The sequence below is a fragment of the Austrofundulus limnaeus genome, unplaced genomic scaffold, assembly GCF_001266775.1.
Source record: "Austrofundulus limnaeus strain Quisiro unplaced genomic scaffold, Austrofundulus_limnaeus-1.0 Scaffold1, whole genome shotgun sequence".
Lineage (NCBI taxonomy): Eukaryota > Metazoa > Chordata > Actinopteri > Cyprinodontiformes > Rivulidae > Austrofundulus > Austrofundulus limnaeus.
This window is the reverse complement of record NW_013952403.1, coordinates 1704990-1725119: the sequence shown is the minus strand read 5'-3', so window position 1 is coordinate 1725119 and position 20130 is coordinate 1704990. Positions and strand designations below refer to the sequence as shown.

General features: G+C 38.5%; 3 protein-coding genes across 4 annotated transcripts in view; 2 read left to right on the top strand and 1 right to left on the bottom strand.

The window, feature by feature from the left end:
* The window catches only part of nkap (NFKB activating protein), a gene marked incomplete at its 3' end in the record, with an annotated part of 27475 nt that overhangs the window by 1431 nt on the left and 5914 nt on the right, over positions 1–20130 (top strand). The window contains 5 exon segments of the mRNA XM_014004063.1: positions 1182–1324; positions 2508–2570; positions 5270–5359; positions 7464–7529; positions 9228–9313. Coding sequence (XP_013859517.1) covers positions 1182–1324; positions 2508–2570; positions 5270–5359; positions 7464–7529; positions 9228–9313 — 448 coding nt within the window.
* tmem255a (transmembrane protein 255A) lies at positions 9317–14506 on the top strand. 2 transcript variants are annotated; one of them, XM_014004096.1, is made up of 4 exons: positions 9317–9563; positions 9853–10021; positions 10140–10283; positions 11980–14506. In XM_014004096.1, the coding sequence occupies exons 1-4, from the start codon at positions 9409–9411 to the stop codon at positions 12121–12123; spliced, it is 612 nt and encodes a 203-aa protein (XP_013859550.1). In that variant the 5' UTR covers positions 9317–9408; the 3' UTR covers positions 12124–14506. The 2 variants fall into 2 exon arrangements, with proteins under 2 accessions (XP_013859550.1, XP_013859557.1); XM_014004103.1 differs by having other exon boundaries at positions 9317–10021.
* On the bottom strand, positions 16964–19956 carry zbtb33 (zinc finger and BTB domain containing 33). The gene is made up of 2 exons (XM_014004052.1): positions 19859–19956; positions 16964–19070 (listed from the first exon to the last, which is right to left on the bottom strand). The coding sequence occupies exon 2, from the start codon at positions 19066–19068 to the stop codon at positions 17257–17259; it is 1812 nt and encodes a 603-aa protein (XP_013859506.1). The 5' UTR covers positions 19069–19070; positions 19859–19956; the 3' UTR covers positions 16964–17256.

Sequence of the window (20130 nt, the reverse complement as noted above, 5' to 3'; positions counted from 1 at the left end):
CTATAAACTCTTTAAAAGCCATCTATAAGGGAGCCTTATTGTAAAGTGGTACTCTATTTAAAAAAAACACATTACAAGTGTTTGAACATGTATGACTGGTTAAATGTAAACACCTTACCAAAACTGGGGATTTGTGTGAAAGGATGCTGAACAAAGACTTGGCCCCTCTATGAATATTGTGACCCCTTGATGGCCCCTTACTCAAAAAAAATCCTAGATCCACCACTGCTTTTGATATTTTAAATGTTTAACTATTTTTACAAAAATGTCCCCATAGAAAAACTGACACCTATGTTCTTGGATTCCCACTTCAACTTATTTACAACTTTATTTTATAGAGTTTTGAGGTTTGTGATATTAACAAACAGTAACGCAGATGTGTTGTTTAGTGTAGCTGTTGGAATCTAACCATCAGCTCTGCGATCTCATATTTCTGAATCACTTGTCTCACAGAGTCCTTCATTTGTCACCATTTTGACACAGAAACCCTGTGTTAACCGAAGGAAAGCTTGTTGATCTCCAAATTTTTGCTTCAATAGTCAGCAGCAGTCAATCTGTGTTCTGCACATGTTTACAAAGTACTGAAACAGATTGAAGTGGAGATTTGGCTGATCTGTTTAGTCAAAGATTGATGGAAAACAACAACAACAACAACAACCATAAAACAGGAAATAATCAGATTGATGGAGGAGATTGGATGTTCTGGACCGCGAGGCGACACAGATGGAACCGCTGCTAAAACAAAACATGAGATAAAGAGTTAACTTAGATTACAGGACACGTCTTTTGTTTATTCTTCATTTGTAAGCTAAATTTAAATGAGATTTGATTTGATTTAATTTAAGTTGTTTGGTTATCAAATTGTAATCCTGTCATCCTGAGAGTTTTTCTCATTATTTTGTTGACAGAAAGCAAGTCTGGGAAAAATACTCACAGGATCATTTGTGGCATCTTTGCAGCAGCAGACCGTTTTTATAACTTCCTCTAAGCAGCTTCAACAGAATTAGTCATTAATGGTAAAAGTGACAGAGCCGGATCAATGGCAGTTTTGTCTCAAATCTCTTTAGTGACTTWCCACAACAACAATGCTTATGGGCTCTCTGCTAGTAGGTTTTAATTAGATCAGTGCACTGATCTCACTGAGTGTTGCTGTTTTTTTTTTCTATTTGTGGAACCTTCAGGTTCCTTTAAGAGAAGAAAGAGGAAATCCATCATCGTGACGGCGATGCTGCTCATTGTGTCTGTGCTCATCCTCATCTTCGGCCTGGCGGCGACCACCAGGACTCAGAACATCACGGTTGGAGGCTATTACCCTGGAGCCATTGTGAGTGTTAAAGGGCCTGTGGCATCAACGTTTTGTAATAATAAATATGAATGGGTTTTTGGAAAGATAACCTTTTACAAAAAAATAAAAAAAAWTTCACGCTGCTAAGAAGAACAGTTGTTCAGATATTTGCATGTGAAATAACAGGAAGTGATGACAAAGGGGAATGTCTCTGCATAAACAGTACGGCTAATAACAGACTGTAGAGGAGACTGATGTTTCTTTAGAATAGTTTGAGTCACCATCAGAGAAGAAGAAGAGTCAGAGCTTAAATAATAATGTTTCAGTAAAGAAAGTCCAGGAAGTTCATTTTATTAAAGAGTTCCCCTTTGATGTCACTTCCTGTTTCACTTTGGCTGAGCTRAGGCCAAAAGAAAATATGCTGGTTATGTGATAAAATGGGTACAATCGTGAGTATTATGTCAAGTTTATTAAATATATTAAAATGTTTTCTTTGAATTTTTGTATCTGAAGGATATGCAGGTCACAGGCACTTTAATTCACACCCGTAAGCAGCAGCAGCAACACACACACACACACACACACACTCACAGCAGGCCTGTTTGCTGTCACAATTCATACAAAGTGACAGCAAACCGATCTGCTGAGAGGTAAAAGTGTTTCTTGCTACTCTGCTAATTTTTCCACTCTTATAAACCTCATTAATAAAGTCCCTGATGCCCAGTATCTAAATCTATAAAGCTACTTYCCTCACACTCTCCCACTTTTAGCATTTCACCTTCTTTTAGAGGCCACTCTGCATCTTAATTATTCAGACTCARTGTTGAGATGACATATATGTGGCACACAAAGTAAGGACATTTATGTTTTGTAGATTATTTATTTGTTGTAACAATGCTTCTTGGCAATAAATCTTATACTGGGCGCCTGATTGGCAGCACCTGGAGGTACCAGAAGCTTAAAACAACAATAAAATAAGCTTGATGAAAATTTYATGTGCGCAACCCACATACTTAGCTCTACAGCTCATCCCACAAATGCATGTTCCTTACAAATGTGGCACCATTTAAAARGGAAATTAACGGGCTTTCCAACAATATAAGGGTTATTGCCAAGAAGCATTGTTACAACAAAGAAATAATCCACCAAACACAAATTTCCTTACGTTTTGTGCTAAGTTTATAATCATGAAACCTTCAAATGTTCGTTTTGTTCTTTCCAGCTGGGCTTTGGTTCCTTTCTGGGAATTATTGGTGCTCATTTGATAGAGAACAAGCGTCAAATGGTAAGAACATTTATTTTATTTATGTTTATTTTCATGTTCGTTGTCACAAGATTAAACGGCATGTAGGCCTCGGTTTTGTTTGGACTAGTTGATTATGTTAACGTGACAACAAGCAGCACACCCAGCAGAAGTTGTGCATTGGAGCGAGGACCCTGGACTTTGTGGGGCTGTTGGGGTTGGTGCTGCCAGGAATAGAAACGGGCTGTAAGAGGAGGAGGACAGATGTCTGCGCTAAACCGAGGGGGAAGGAAACTGCAGATGAGCGGAGCAGGTGGGGGTGGTTCTGGGTTGGGTCTGTCAGAGCTGAAGAATGGGTTCATGTCGTGACACCTTTCTCCCATAACATTCCAGTCAGCGTTTGACACACTGCAGACGGAGCTGTGTTGCATTACATTACATCGTAGTAAAACGTTTTTACATGTGACACAAACTGTGATGACAGTATTTACAGCTGGATTATTTACYGTGTCCTCTCCAGAAAAACAAATATAAATAAACTCAGAACTCAGTCCTACAATTACTTGAATGAACATTTGATTTATTTTCAACTTAGTAAATATAATAGTATTTACTAAGACACACGTAACACTCAGTGAAGAGAGTAGAAGTGAAAATGTTAGTTTGCTAATAATTAACTATTTGTTTCACTTTAAACAAATCCTGTGGACATTTGATAATGACTCATCTGCAGAATTAAAGTTTAGTAAAGTATTTATGATAATCAATTATTATTTATTGTTTGTTTTTTATTTAAAAATTATTTATACCTATTCATTAGTGTTGAGATTTTATTCTGGCATGTAAATGTGCCAGATTTGACTGATTTTACAGGTTAAATTTAATCTCTGGGGTGAAAAATTGAAATAAATACAGTGAAATATCAGGCAGCTGTGGCTGAGTGGTCAGAGGAGTCATCCTGTGATCTGTGGGTTGCTGGTTTGATCACCTGTTTCATTCGTCTCAGTCATTGTGTCCTTGGTCAAGATACTTCACCCTCCTTGCCTGTTGGTGATAGTCAGACAGGCTGGGGGTGCTGGTGCATGGCCCCCMCTCTGTCAGTGTGCCCCAGGGCAGCTGTGGCTACAATGTAGTTTACCACCATTAATCAGTGTGTGAATGAATAATGCATGAAAAGTCTTTGAGTGTCTGTTCTACAGTACAAGACTAATGAATAATAATAATAATAATAAACACACTTACACAAAAAACAGGCAAACACAAAACTAAGAATATTTAAGAAACTTTAAATAATAAATAACCAGTTTAACAGATGTAGAGAATAAACAGTTCAAAGACTTGCATTAACTCTCGAGGCCACAAGTTATTTTGTGGCCATGCATTACCTACCTAGTGGCCACAAGTTATTATCTCAGGATCACTCATTATCTCATGGCCACACATTTACCATCTAGTGGCCACAAGTTATCATCTCAAGGCCACCAGTTTTCTTTTGGCCATACATTAACTATCTAGTGGCCCCAAGATTTTATCTCCTTGCCACAAGTTATGTTGTGGCATGCATTATGTATCTAGTGGTCACTAGTTATTATCTTGTGCATTACGCATTATCTCTTGGTCACATATTAACCATCTAGTGGCTACAAGTTATTGTCTCATGGCCACAAGTTATTATCTTGTAGTCCCAAGTTATTGTATTGTGGCCACAAATTGTTATCTTATGGTCATGTATTAACTATCCCATGGCCCCAAGTTACTATGTTGTGGCCATGCATTGTGTATTTTGTGGCCACAAGTTATCTAGTGATTATGAATTATCTCTAGGCCATGCATCAACCATCTAGTGGCTTGAGGTTATTGTCTCGTGGCCACAAGTTATTATTCATGTCCACAAGTTGTTATCTTGTAGTCTCAAGTTATTATCTCATGGCCACAAGTTATCTTGGAGTCACAAGTTATTGACTCAGGGCCACAAGTTATTATCTTATGGTCATGTACTAACTATCTCATGGCCACAAGTTACTATGTTGTGGCAACACATTGCATATTTTGTGGCCACAAGTTATCTAGTGATCATGCATTATTTCTTGGCCATGCATCAACCATCTACTGGCTAGAGGTTATTGTCTCTTGGCCACAAGTTATTATCTAATGGCCATGTATTAACTATCTCATGGCCACAAGTTATTATCTAATGGCCATCTATTAACTATCTCATGGCCACAAGTTATTATCTCATGGCCACTCTTTTTTTTAAACCCTGTCACTGGACGGACTCCATAAGTAGGACCATACAGTATAGCTCAATTAAAAAATAAAATTCTGGACTGACAGTAGCCATCCTATAGCTCATCCATTTTACCCACCAGCTCTTTGATTAGTGGCGTCACTYGAGTCACTTCCCTTTTGGGGTCTGCAGACAGGTTTGGTGTAACCAAATACTCGCCGTCTTTCCCTGATGAGAAAAAAAAAGTTGCATTAGTGAGCAGTGATGCATTCAGCGTTGCAGCGACTGTGACAATTTGAGAACCTTTGTGACAGTTTAGACAACTAAAGTAAACAGTAAAGTTTCTGCCAGCTCCTCACATCACATTCATTTCTACACATTTCTACATGTTAGCGTTGTTTGTCTAGGGAGTCTAAATGTCTTGAGCTCAACTGCCTTTTAAACAGAAGTGGTGCACATTTATTATAATTATACTCACAAATCTGACACTTTTCTGTTTTTTCTCCCCTCATAGTTAGTGGCATCTATTGTCTTCATCAGTTTTGGAGTGGTGGCTGCTTTCTGCTGCGCGATCGTGGATGGAGTTTTTGCAGCGAGGCACATTGTGAGTTTTTTTAATCAGATGATTATAACYGTCATAGCAACAAAAAGCTCTCGTGCCATGAAGAGTGGTGCAATAGTTAATAGTCAGTGAAATCCTAGAGTGGCTTTGTCCGATCGGATAACCCCTGCACCCGTTTGAGTGGGACAAATAAATTTAGCAACAAAAGGAAATTATCCTCCACGATGCAAAGAAGGAAACACCACTGAACCACTAATGCACCGTTAAAACAATTAGGATGAAAAGAGAGATGATCATTAGCAGGGTTTTATTTGCTAATGATTTCAGGAGAATAGAAAGTGGGAATTTTCTTTTTTATACAGTAAATGTTCAGTAAACTCCACAAATGTTTTGTTGAATGATGGGAAATCAGAAGCATCAACTACATTKTTTTATATTTTTAACTTTAGTTATTATTTTAGCTTTAATGAGCTCAGCTCACACTAAGAACAGAGAGCTTATAAAATGCCTGTGGATCATATTAATAAATTACATTTCAAATGACTGGACTTGTCACCGCAAACCCACTGGATCTTTTCAGGACAATGTGATGAATTATCTTATAATCAGTGGGACTAGGTTTAGATGTTTTGACATATTATTTGGACATCATTGGAGATTAAATTTTTATGTTTGTCTAATTTAAAATGTAAATAATGTGTAGCATTAGTTAAAACCTAAATGTTTAGATTAGTAACATGATTAGGGCTAGTGTTAGCTAAGTGATGCACAGATTTTTAACAACCATGTGACTTTATCACATCAAACTGAATGAAGGGAATGGTGATCAAAAAATGGATGTCTGAATAATGTAGCAGAAAATTAGTTGAAGCTCTTCTAAAAAACTTTATTCTTGTCTCTGGCTCCAGTCACACAGTCAGGCCTTGGCGCCTCATCTGAACCTGAACTAATAACAAACTCAAAGTGTCTGTCCCAGGCTGAATCTAAGAAGAGACTGCACAGAAACGAACAAAACCCCTCTTCTGTCATAATCACGAATCAACCTTTAACACACAGCATGTTTCTTCCTCTACCTGTTACATCAGACGTTAGAACATAACCAACTGAAGACAGAAAGAACACGTCGATAAAACACACCAACTCTCATTCTCTGTTTTAAACCTTATGGCTGCAATGATCAGAAAGTATAAAAATACAATACTGGATCTAACATTCAGTTAATCAGTCACAAAATTTCTTTCATGATGATTAAGTCAAATTTGAATCCTGTTTTTGTGTTATTCTRATGAGGAATTTTGATGTAATTTTAAAGAGGAAACCTCAAACAATATTTGGTTTTAAGATTTACCAGCTGGAAAGCTAAAAAGCTTTGCTAGCTTGCAGGGAAGATATTACAAACATAGTTTTTTTTGCTCAAAATCAAGTTTTTTGTAGTTACTGCAAAAAAAGGGCTTAAAAATTCATTTTAAAATTGTGTTTCAGAAATTTCATTTAAAAGACCCTTAGATAATTTATTCACTATATTTTTGACAAGATGCAATTGTTGATTTTTCTCCACAGACCACCTGGTGACTTAACTCTCAGTTCGATGTGAGGGGGTCACATATTAAGTTTAACAAAAGCACATAAACTTATTTGATTTATTTTTTGTCTTTTTTGTATAATGGAAAATAAGTTCAGCAGTTTAAAATCCAAAAGTCCTGCTCCACTTGTGAGTTTTCCATAATAAAACTTAAAAATATAATAAGCTGTGACCTCTCGATGCCCTCATGTTATTTTTTTACTCTTTAGGCAAAACAAGAGTAAACATGTAAAACTAAACAAGCATTTTCCCAGCAGCTGAAGACCAAATGACCCTTGAGCTGAGATATAAATAACAGTTTCTCCTGTTAGTTTCAGGTTTTGATTAAACTTGTTTATTTAAGCAGATCAGCATCACGTTAAGTAAAAGAATGGGTCTGAAGGTCTGAGCGATCGAAACAGTAAAACTTCTTATGAAAGTGTGCAGTTGATTAAATTACATCAGTCCCAGATGTGTGGAAATAAAGGCCTTTCATTGCTTTTTCTTTCCTTTAAAGGTTTACGCTGTAACATTATTCAGTCTGTGTCTGTGCAGAGAGATTTAATAATCTTTGTTCTCCTGCAGGACCTCAGGCCTCTGTATGCGGGTCGCTGTAGCTATCACTCCAGTGAGACTTCATCTGAACAAGACGTAAGAAAACTTGAATATATATATATTTCACTCTTTTTATGTACTTTAAAGGGGACATATCTTGCAAAATCCACGTTTTTACCAATAAATGCATTTTGTTGTGAGTCTCTAGGAGTGCAGAAAAGACTGTCCTGTTGCTGAGTAGATATCTTTATATTCTGTTTTGGTTGTTTTTTCATCCAAAAATAAAAAAAATTATGATTTGGTAGATTATATTAGCTTACAATTTATGTAAAATACTCATAAAACTATATTACCTGTAAATATTCATTTATTTGTTTTTCAAAGAGAGAGTCAATATAATCTTAAAGGAATAGAGATTTTTTTTAAATACTTATATTTTAAATTAGCCTAAAGGAACTCTGCTGCAATTCAAGGCATAAGTTTATGGAATAATCTTGATGATGATTAAAACTTCTAGAAAAATCTATTTGTTTAAAAAGATTGTAAAGCTAGTTTATTGAAAAAATATGATGTTCTGTGGTATGTATTGACATAAACTGTTGTTCAAATGATGGACCTGATGCAGTATATGTTTCAAAGTTTAGTATTATTTCAATTTGTTTGAGGGAAAAAAAGAGGCAAATGTTATAAAATGCCCCTCTGCTTCCTTTCATTTCATTAATTTTTTTTATTGTGTATAGATTTTTCTTCTTGCCTTAATAAATGAATAAAAAGAGTGGACCATTCTGGAAGCTGGAGGGGGGCGGGGTATGTAGTGCCTCTTTTGGGTTTAAAGGGATCCAAGATTAGTTGTAACATTAGACTTTATTTAATAAACATATATTTTAACTAAAATAAAGACTGTAAAAATACTGTAGGCTGTTCAGTTTTTATCATTTTTAAACTAAAAGTTTAAATATATATTACACGGACGTGGCCATTTTATTTACAGGCAAAGCATTCTGGGTAAATGGTGATGTGGATAGGTCCTCGGTGCGAGGCTGCTAGCGAGCTATATCCACCCTGAAGGTTAATCTTGGACAATATCTGATGATCGACTCTTTTAAATGAAACCAGAGAGCGTTGACAGAGAGGAGAAGGTAGAAATGACTCAGCCTGCAACTGAAAATATGGATGGAGGACCTCAGTTTAGCTTGTTTGTCATGCTAGCGCCGAGCTAATACATATAAGGCAATATATTTTTGGCGCTAACAGACTAAGCTGAGGTTCTTCCATGAAGCAGCTCTGTTGTCCTCCATCCATATTTTCAGTTCCAGGCTGAGTCATTTCTACCTTCTCCTCTCTGTCAACGCTCTCTGGTTTCATTTAAAAGAGTCGATCRTCAGATATTGTCCAAGATTAACCTTCAGGGTGGATATAGCTCACTCACACCGATGACCTATCCACGTCATCATTTACCCAGAATGCTTTGTGTGTAAATAAAATGGCTCCATCTGTGTTAAAATATATTTTTAAAAATGTACAAAACTAAACAGCCTACAGTATTTTTACAGTTTTTATTTTATAGTTAAAATATACGTTTATCAAATAAAGTCTAATGTTACAACTAATCATGGATCCCTTTAAAAGAGACAGCCTCAAAACGAGTTGATCTGAGACATGCCTCAGAATAAAAGGATGAAAGAGGGGCTTGTGGAGTTACAATAAGGAGGAACTCAGACCAAAGCATTTCACTTTATATACTGTAGACCCCAACTGAACGATTTAAAGCAGGTACCAATGTGTGACCTTCAGGTGCAATGCCACACGCCACACTTAAACTGCATCCTGCGTGTGAAGAGCAACACCTGCTACTGCTGCGAACTCTACAACTGCGGGAAGTGAGTACACCAACAAACACCCGACCCAGCTCTGAATCAGTGGATACTTGTTTTTTTTGTTTTTGTTTTTCAGTCTCGCTTTCATTGTTTAGATTATGTTGAGTGGATTTATTTGCATTGCAGCTTTGACTGTATCAGAACCAGAATGTTTCTTTTTTCTTTTTGACTTTTGTTTCAGAGAACATCCTCTTTTGGGACTTCAGAATAAAGATGTTTTGAAAAAGTTTAGGAAATCATCCATGATTTGGAAGTAGGTCCCCCTTTTTTGTAGACTGATAATGGAGTTCATTCCCTTTTTWTTCATGTAGATGTAGATTTTTTTTTCATTGTAGAAATGTGTTGTAGGGCACCATTTTTTTTGTTTGCCCTATGCCCCCTCCTCCTTTTCCCCACCTTTAGCCTACTACCACCATAAATCACATCCTGTCCAAACTGTTTTCCCCAGTTGGCTGACGCAGATGATCTGTTAAAAGCTACTCAACGCTCTCAGTGACTTTTGTGGCTTGACTRTAGGCTGTTTCCCTCTCTCACACCAACTGGCCTAGCCGATCTGAGCTGATGGGCGGCTACCACGCGTACACAGACGTAAAGAGCTGCCAGGACGTGGTGCACCTCTACCACCTGCTGTGGTCTGCCACCATCCTCAACATCGTGGCCCTCTTTCTGGGCATCATTACTGCTGCTGTGCTGGGGGGCTTTAAAGACATGGTACGTCCCCTTAACAATTACAGAATGGAGTTTTTACCAGTCGTGATTTGCACAACTCTGCATACTAACATCATTTTAAATAAGATTTTTTTAGGTAAATGTTTGTTATTGTTTTTAGATACCCTCTCCGGCCTCAGAAACATCTGAACCAGAGGCTGTAGTCGCTCCGGTCCGCTCAGAGCCCCCTCCACCCAGCACTTCCCTCAACTCGTACCACAACGCTGCCCCCTGCCTGCCGCCTTACACCGCCTACGACCTGCAGGTGCAGAGTCAACAGAACTATAAAGCTAGCTCAGGTTTAATGTGAAGCAATGGCAAATAATTGTATTTGTAGGTTTGTTACTTTTATGCTACGTGTTGCGCACAAAAGGGACTGATTTAGTTATTTACAGGATTGTGTTCGGGTTTCCATCAACAGCTGAGCCGGTTGACTTGGTCTGACTTATTCTGGAATATAAATGTTATTTAGTGCAACGGGGTTGCGGTCATTTTGTGTAGTTCTCTAGCTTTTACCGTAAAATGTCAATAGAACCAGGGCCAGCCCTAGGTACGATTTCAGGAAACGCCCYTTGTGCAATTTACTAAATTTCACTGCCAATTTACATAAATGCACATACCAAGTTAAATAGTTTTGTCTGTTTTGTCTAACCGGGTTATCCAGTTAAAATCTAATATAATTCATTTGAAGAATACCAGAAATACCTGCCAACATCTGCTGACAGTAATGAGGAACACCTGTTCATGTTAACCAGCAGCTGTGGAGTGAAGCAGTTCTAGGGGGATCCAGGGTTGTACTCTCCCAGAAAATATTGCAAAAGATCTACTCAGAATGCTGCATTTTACAGCATTTGAAGAGCATTTTATGAAATTCTTGGGTTTAATTAAAAAAGAAAAGCATACAATCTGTTTTACGAAGGTAGAATACTGAAAACCAGACTTTAACCTGAACTTTATCTAAGATCATAACTGAAACTTCCATTATCCTTATTTTGTTTTCTATTTACACACGGAGCACCAGTTGTTAGTCTTGACCGTCATGAAATATCCTCTACACCATATAATCTCAAACCAGCCGAGGAACAAACWGAAMAAGTTACCTTCATAAACCTGAGTAACCARTGATTCTCCAGACTAAATCAACAACGCTCTGATAAAAAGTTTGAAAATTTTTTTTGTCCTACATTTGTGCCACCCCCTAGATCTGGGGTCTGCAACCTTTACGATCAAAAGAGCCATTTGTGCTCCTAGTCGCACGAATAAAATGTGTCCAGAGCTGCAAAACAAGCTACAACTGTGATTAGCAAGTGGTGGTCTGTGGGCCTTTTCGAGACCTTTTCAGGAACATTTACGGTCAGTGGAGGAGACATTATAAAACTAAAAAAAATCGTATTAATATTATATGAATTTTTTTATTATACACATCAGGCGAAATAAAAAGACCATATTCATTTAAACAAGAAAAACCGAATATAGTTTATACTGAATTTCATAAAAACTAGTACAACTGAATTATTCAGGCATTTTTTCCCCAATTTTTATTATGCAGTCTTCAAAAATATTTAAAGGTAATTCTGATGGATTTGAGAGAAAGATCATAGAGAGAAATAAGAATATTTAAGTAAACAACAGGCTAGCATGAGCTAACATTTTACTTTTTGTATTAGTATACAAATTGATTTCTGTTGTGGGTATAAAACAAAACAAAACAAAATATTCTGTTATATTTGGTCACATTTTCAAAAAGCCACTGCAGAGGGACCAAGGAGCCACATGTGGCCCCAGAACCGTAGGTTGCAGACCCCTGCCCTAGATGGACGGCGCCCTTAGCATTCGCCTATACTGCCTATGCCTCGAGCAGAATAAAATCATTTCAATATGTTTAAATAAAACCAAACTGTCTGCTTTTAATATTTTATTAGCAGCAGCTACTTTAAGCAGTGTTTTAATGTTTCCTGCAGGGCTCCTACATGTTCCCTGATTCCTCAGGCTTGTCAGATGACTCCCAGTCAGGAGCCAGTCACCTTTGGCCCACGATGATCCCTCCTCGCTACTCCCCTCCTCACGAGCACCCAGATGAGAAGCCCCCGCCGTACAGCCCGTAAGAAACAAGCAAACACCTGGGACGTGTTCGGGCGTTGCGAGGCGCTGGAGCGGCGCRCTCGGTCTCTCCTTCACAATCGTTCGGAACGGCGTCGAAGAAAAGTAGGTGAGGAAGAGGATGGCTACGGGGCAGGGCAGCTTGGAGTGTTTCCTGGGCGTCGCGCTCACTCCTGTCTGCTGTGTGTGTGAACGATGTCATCAGGAGAGACACGACCTGCTCCGTGTCGGGACTGTTTACACATCTACCTGCCTTAATGCATCACTCTGTTCGGTTCACAAACTMCCCTCCTGCGCAGACTTTAGGTTCACCTGTCGTTAACAAAAACTGTAAATGTTCCCAAGTGGAACAGAAGACACTTTCCTCACTGTGAATATGTGAACTCTTAGACTCACCAGTCCTGCCTGATGTTAGATAAAAGCTCCGGTGTTTTCACCGAGGGCTGGGCGATTAAAAACAATGAAATATTGCAATAAACATGYGATCAGTATTAATAGAAAATACAAATATTGCACGGCATTCTGGGAGACGCAGGCAGAGGAAAGGCTTTAGCTGCTCGACCTCTCGCGGCCCAGCTAAGCAAGGTTGTTGGCATCAACTYGCTCACTCTTTGGTCAGCTAGCAACAACCTGCTGAGTAACATGTAGCAGTTTCATGTGTCGCCTCATAACGGCTTAAAAATAAAAAGGAATGACGTGGAAGGGCAGAAAACAAGACAACAGTTCAAGAGGAAGTTGTGGATAAAAGGAAAGTCACCAGTTTGGCAGCATTAATCAGCCTTTTTTCTCCTGGTCCTTATTTTACATAGGTAAAAAAATAAAAAAAATAAAAAATCAGTCAATAACAAGAGAATTTACATTTCCTGTAAAAAAAAAAATCAGTGTGAGTGCTCATCACTGAAAGATTTTTTTTCTAAATAGCAAAAAAAGCTGAAACTAGCCTAAAAATAAGTTTAAAAAGCAGCTAAAATTAGYACGAAGAATAAAGAGCACGTTTGCTGAAGTAAGCAGTAAGAAGCTGAAATTATCACAAAAGTAGGAATAGCATAAAAAAGCGGACATTAGCTAAAAAGTAGCTAAAACACAAAACAATTGAAATTAGCAGGAAGTACTTGAAAGTAGCATAAAAGCTTAAAGCACAAAAAAAGCTTAAATCAGAAGAATAGCAGAAAATGACAAAGATAGCTACAAAAAAAAGAAAAAAAAAACTGCAATCAGTAAAATAGAAGCAGAAGCTCAAATTAGAACAAAGGAGTTAAAAAAGGCAGAACCAGAACAAAAAGGTAAAAAGTACAATAAATATTTATAAATGTTTTAAATATTAAAACAGCTTCATTCATTTAAATAAGAAAAAAATGTCTGAAAAGGCTGAACATTTCAAAACGTATAAATAGAAAGAAGTCATGGCTGTAATTTCCTAAAGGATCTGAACATGTAGACGTCTTAATTGTTGAAATAGCATGAAAACTGCAGAATGAGGTACGTGCTGAAAAACATGCGGTGGAAGATTTGATCTCAACAGCGTGAACGCTTATCGATATCGACTGATGTGAAACGCTTTTATATCCTGATAAATTTTTCAGACAGATCGCCCAGCCCTATTTTCACTGAATCATCTCAGCTAAGCCTAAACTTTAGAGTTTACCTCCAATCAACTGTTAAATCAGCAGCTAACAGTCACACAAATAGCTGTAATGTTGTACAGCAGTATGTTATACAATTACCACAGTAGAGCTAAGGTATAAACAAGTCATGGTATTTATTATTCCTTCTGAGGTTAGAGCAGTAGCTGTCTAAAAAAAAAAAAAAAACAGAAAACCTTTGTACCAACAGTAGTTACTGCGATGTAGTCGACTTTAAATGCCACTTATTGAAAAGTGAAAAGCTGGTAGACGTGTTTGTCAGCTGTGAAATGACTGTAAACTGAGACACATAGAAGGAAATAGAAAATAAAAYTGTAAAATCTCTTTAATATCTATGAAAACTCTAATTAGTCACTGCTGATTATAACTTCAGCACCACACTCAGGAGCTGTTAGCTTCTTTTTACTTTCTGCTGTTTTGACTCATGTTGTGTGTTGTTTCTTACGTTGTGGGGGTGGTTGTCAGCTCTCCACTGATCACTTTCCAGGGGATGAAACCCACCATGACAGACGAGCCTTTGATGTTTAAAATTTTGACAGAGTGTAAATTAAAAAAAAAAGATGGATTTCCATTAAATTGGTAAATATGATGCCTGATGCTTTGTGTTACATTTAAAGGTTGACTTATTTATTTCCATTTTTTTTTACTGATCAGCACTGGCCAAGCCTGAGCGTAACACACTGATTTAAAGACAGGACGAAACAGTGCTGTGCTGAGAGAAATAAAAACACCCTTCCTGCAACAAGGACACTTTTCTTTTGATTTTTTTTTTTTTTGCACAACACCATCAAATGCAAAAGTTTGTCAGAATATTGTGCAAACCTTTAAAATAAAGCATTAAAAAAATCAAAAAATCTTTTGGTTTGCTGCTAAACTACAAACGGAAATGAAGCAATTATAAACAGTTTATTACATTTTTTGGAATATTTTATTGAAAAAAAAACTGTAAAATTTAATCTGATAACATGACACAAACTTCATTTGTGTTATTTTTAACATTTATCAACATTATTTCAGATTCTGACAAACTGGTCCTGTTTTGACGCTAAATACAAACACTAATTATCCTGAGTTAATATAATCCTAAATTTACAATTGTACGCTAAACTTCTAGCTTACTTAATGAATTACATTAAAAAAATTCTGAACCTACTCAGAAAAGTATTAAACGTACAACTTTTCTGCTATATGAACCAGATGTGACCACAAGCATGTGATGAAAAAAATATATATTTTAGATCATAATCAGTATTCACTAAAGAAAAAGAAAAAGGAAACAGAGTTATCAGTTCCACATCTGATTTAACATCTAACAAAACAAAAAATGGAGTACTGAGTTGACGAGAGCAATTCTGCTGCATTTAATAATTTATATCTCATAGTTTTGTTGAAAAACAATCACAGTAATACAGCAGGTAAAATAAGTATTGAACACGTCACCATTTTTCTCAGTAAATATATTACTAGAGGTGCTAATGACATGAAATTTTCACCAGATGTCGGTAACAACMCAAGTGATCCATACATACAAAGAAATCAAACCATAAATGTCCAGAAATGAAGTTATTTGTAATAATGTGGAATGGCACAGGGAAAAAGTATTGAACACATGAAGAAAGGGAGGTGTAAAAAGGCATGGAAAGCCAAGACACCAGCTGAACTCTCTCAGTAATTAGAAAGCAAGCCTGCCCCTTGTCAGTGCAAGTTAATATCAGCTGGTTCAGTCCCAGATGATGGCCAGGTATCACACAAGAACATCTGATGATGGGTAAAAGTAAAGAGCTCTCTCAAGACCTTCACAACCTTATTGTTGCAAAGCATAATGATGGCATCGGTTACAGAAGAATGTCTAAACTTCTGAAGGTTCCAGTGAGCACTGTTGGGGCCATAATTCAGAAGTGGAAAGAACATTATTTCACCATAAACCGACCATGACCAGGTGCTCCTCACAAGATTTCTGACAGAGGAGTGAAAAGAATTATCAGAAGAGTTGTCCAAGAGCCAAGGACCACTTGTGGAGAGCTTCAGAAAGACCTGGAATTAGCAGGTACGATTGTTTCACAGAAAACAATAAGTAATGCACTGAACCACCATGGCCTGTATGCACGCTCACCACGCAAGACTCCACTGCTGAAGAAACAGCATGTTGAAGCTCCTTTAAAGTTTGCTGCACAACATTTAGACAAGCCTGTGTAATACTGGGAGAATATAGTCTGGTCAGATGAGACCAACATTGAACTGTTTGGATGCCAGAATACACATCATGTTTGGAGGTCAAATGGCACTGCACATCAGCCCAAAAACACCATACCAACAGTGAAGTTTGAAGGTGGGAACATCATGGTGTGGGGCTGTTTTTCAGCACATGGTACTGGCAAACTTCAAATAATTGAAGGAAGGATGAGTGGAAAAATGTACAGAGACATTCTTGATAAAAATCTGCTTCCATCTACCAGGATGATGAAGATGAAACGTGGCTGGACATTTCAGCAAGACAATGAGCCCAAACACAAAGCCAAGGAAACTCTGTTGGTTTCAGAGAAAGAAACTAAAGCTGCTGGAATGGCCCAGCCAATCACCTGACCTGAATCCAACAGAAAATCTATGGAAAGAACTAAAGATGTATGTATGGATCACTTGGGTTGTTACCGACATCTGGTGAAAATTTCATGTCATTAGCACCTCTAATAATATATTTACTGAGAAAAATGTTGTCGTGTTCAATACTTATTTTACCTGCTGTATGCATACAGGACAGAAACCAAGAAGTAACCCATGATAAACTTGGTTAACGGCGGTTTCATGTATTTAACAGGGTTAAGGGCCTGAATGTTAAACGTGATTTCGACGATGCGTTTCATCGCACCGGCTTTATGTTTCTGATATCTGCATCAGAATTTGCCCCCAAAACATCTGTTCAAACCTTTATGAAAGTTAGCCTGAATATATAAGAGCTTCGACTCGCTCACTGAAATATATCATCTTCAACACGAGTCAGATAAATCTATTTTATCAAAACAATTGAGTTTAACTTAATCTCTTTTTTACAATGAATAAGTGAGTAAATGATTAAAAAAAAATGGCTGATTTAAATGTTGGTTAACATTTCTGAGTGAAACAGTTGGGGCAGCTCAGAACTTTTTCGTTAACCCCCCCCCGCCCAAAGTCTTGAGTGAAGTTACGATTACAAAGGTTTACCACTAATTTCATTGTAATAAATTCAAACTCAGTTTTTAGTACTTTAAGAATTTGACGCTACGTGTTTGCTTTGACTTTTAAATCGGAAGCGACAAACGTGTTGCTTTTTTTTTAAACACACCTAATGTATACTTTTTGTGCATTTTTACACGTCGGGACTGTTATTTTCTTTCACAATACGGCAAACCTTTCAAATATTTATTCGTTCCAAATGATTGTTGAGATAAAAGTTAAAATGAAATTGAAACAAAAAATAAAAGAAAAAAGGCACAGTTACCGAGGATTGGTTAGAGCTTCTTAATAAGTTTCTGGTGTGATGTACTCGAACTCTGAGGGTCCCTGTGGAGGAGAGTTCACCGTCGGCACCAGTGGCGCCGCGGTGTCCGGCTGCACGTGAGCGTTGGGCCCAAACATGCTGTCCCACTCCAACCTCTGGGTGGCCGAGAGGACGGCCTCGTCGCCTGTGTTCACGTGAGGCACGTCGCCGTCCTGGGGTAAGAGGGGCTCCGTCTCCCACGTGTTCATCCTTTTATGCCCCACTTTGCCCGGCAGCAGGCGGTACAGGTTGTTCTCGCCGTCGTCCTTCTCCTTCCTCCCCATCGGATCCTGATTGTGGACCGACTTGCAGTGCGTGGAGAGCGCCTGGTAGTTCAGGAACATTTCGTTGCACAGCAGGCACTGGTACCTCCTCTCGCCGGTGTGGATGGTTTCGTGTTTAGTTCTGTACTCAGCCAGGGCAAAGACCTTGTCGCAGTAGCGGCACGGGTACTTCTTCTCCCACGAGTGCGTGTTGAAGTGACGACGCAGACTCGTCATACACACGTAGGGACGCTTGCATATGATGCAAACGAAGAAGGTCTTCCCATCCATGTCCAGCTCGTAGTGGTCCTCGAGCTCTGCTTTTTTCCTCTTCCTGTTCGGTCCTACGTTTTCTGACTGAGGTGGGTTAGCAGAGGCTTTCAAGAGTGTCGCCATGAACGATCTCTTCCCTTTACCAGCTTTAGAGCCTCCTTCCCCCGGATCCTCTTTAAGTGGGACAACGTCAAAAGTATCTTCTCCGATATTCGTGTACACTTTACAGCCTGATGAGAAAGAATCTAGTTCTGTGGGTGTATTCACTGTTTGCCCGTCGGTGTTGGATTTCAGTGCCGAGGCTTCGGAAACATCTAAAAGTCTTATCTTTGAATGCCCTTGTTGGGTTGAAGTGGTGATTTGCTTCTTTTGGACTCCCAACACGTCCCTGTTTTCAGAGGGGAGAGGGGCGTTGGGCGGCCCAGAGGGGAGGCTGTTTGAAGAGRCCTGGGCTGAAGGGACACTTTCTGTGGAGGCTGAGGCAGGGGGAGACGAGACGTTGGAGCTGCTGTCGGGACTGCGAAGAGGGCTCTTCACCGGCTGGCTGGGAAGCGTCGCAGAGCTCATCTTCTGCAGGGTGGTAGCTGGTTTTTCGTGTACGCCAACACCATTATTTAACTTGACGCTCTGTTTTGGTTCCACACTTTCCGATTCGATCTCATCCAGATCGATGACCTCAGAGCTGACCTTTGGGTTGGCCGTCTTGGTTTGAGCCTCTGTCTGCGACACGAACACAACGTCGTCCGAGTCATCCTCGTTTCCCGCAGGTTTGCTCGGCTGGTTGAATTCCTCCGCAGAAATGGAGAAGGACTCCGTGATGACCGGCATATTCTCTGAAGCCGTATCACTTTTCTGCTCCGGCTCTTTAGACAAGCCAGAAATGCCTTTCACCTGGGACAGAGGTAAAGCCAGGTTGGCGATGAACTTCACTCCCAGTATTTGTCCGGCGTTTATAAGCTCCTCGACCATGTCGGAGCGAACGCGGACAATTCTGGAGCTGTAGATGTAGTTGAGAATCTGCTCAAAGATTTCTGGTCTGATGAAGTTCAGCTCGATCACTTGTCCGGCAACCGCGAAGAGCTGGTAAAAGTACGTACTGGAGGCGGACAGGACCGTCTTATGAGCCCTGAATTTCTTGTCCTGTATGATGATTGTGATGTCGCAAAACAATCCATGATTTCGCTGGTCATTCAGGGCCTTCAGGACTTCTGCTGAATACTGTGTGTCAGTTGCAGATATCAGCTTTAAATTTGGCATTTCTGAAAAGAGAAAAAATAATAATAAATCAAGGAAAACAAATCAGAAATCACACTCAAGTCAGTTATAGCAGAAAAAACATAAACACGTTATCTTATACAACTTTATGAAAGCTATAAAACAATTTTACCAGGGTGAGCAGTCCAGTATCAGTCTAACCTTTCACATATTGTATGTAGTACGATTTTACTTTAACCAAACGTAAAGGGTCCAAACTGCAATTAGTTATAAAATAATTTAAAAATAATATCTGACCAAAGCACTTTCACTTTTAGCTGTAGCTGAGCCAGTGTGATAAGGTAATAACTACAAACTAAACAAGCCAACGAAAAAAATTTAAAATATACATTTTCAACACTACTTAAACCAGTTTCGTACGCAGTGAGGAGACAGTCAACAAATAATCGACTTGTTTGACAAGACAACACAAATTACGATAAAAAGCTAAACGTTCAGTTTGAAAGAATGCAGTTAGTTGCTGACATTTTAAACTTGCGTGGATTTACATAAATGTATAACTAAGTTTACTGATAATTAACATAAGGTTTTAATGCCAAAATAAACATAGCGTTGATTATTTATATTTTCCATTGTAAACATATTTAGCTGGTGTTGTTAGCCTGCTAACAAAGATAACGCGGTTTCCTCTTATAATGATGAGGAAGCGTGGCCTGCTGTTAGCATCCTCTTAGCATGCCAGCTTCAAATGCAAAACTCAAATTAATAAACGTCTCTCAGAAAAAAAATAACGTATTTCCTAAAGCGATACATGAAGATTGATATTATTTACCTGCAATTATGATACTTTAGTCAACACTAAGCTGACCAGAGCGTTGCTAGCCAACGAGTAAATTACCCGGGGGGCTTTTTTCGACACAACACCTGAAATGCGTCAGCTGCACCACCGGAAGCACTCTACGGTCAATTTCACCTTCAAAATTAAAGCACGTCAATTATTTGCTTTCGCCAAATACAGTTTAAGAAAGGTGAAAATACATTTAAAATTGATAAGCCTTGTCTATTTTTAAAGGCAGGTGTTTTTTTTAGAAAATAATTTCAAGA

Coding starts and splice junctions, on each gene's coding strand:
- tmem255a (XM_014004096.1), top strand. CDS start 9,409: ATGTTGAGTGGATTTATTTGCATTGCAGCTTTGACTGTATCAGAACCA. Junction 10,022..10,139: donor TGGGGGGCTTTAAAGACATG/GTACGTCCCCTT, acceptor TATTGTTTTTAG/ATACCCTCTCCGGCCTCAGA. Junction 10,284..11,979: donor ACACCGCCTACGACCTGCAG/GTGCAGAGTCAA, acceptor TGTTTCCTGCAG/GGCTCCTACATGTTCCCTGA.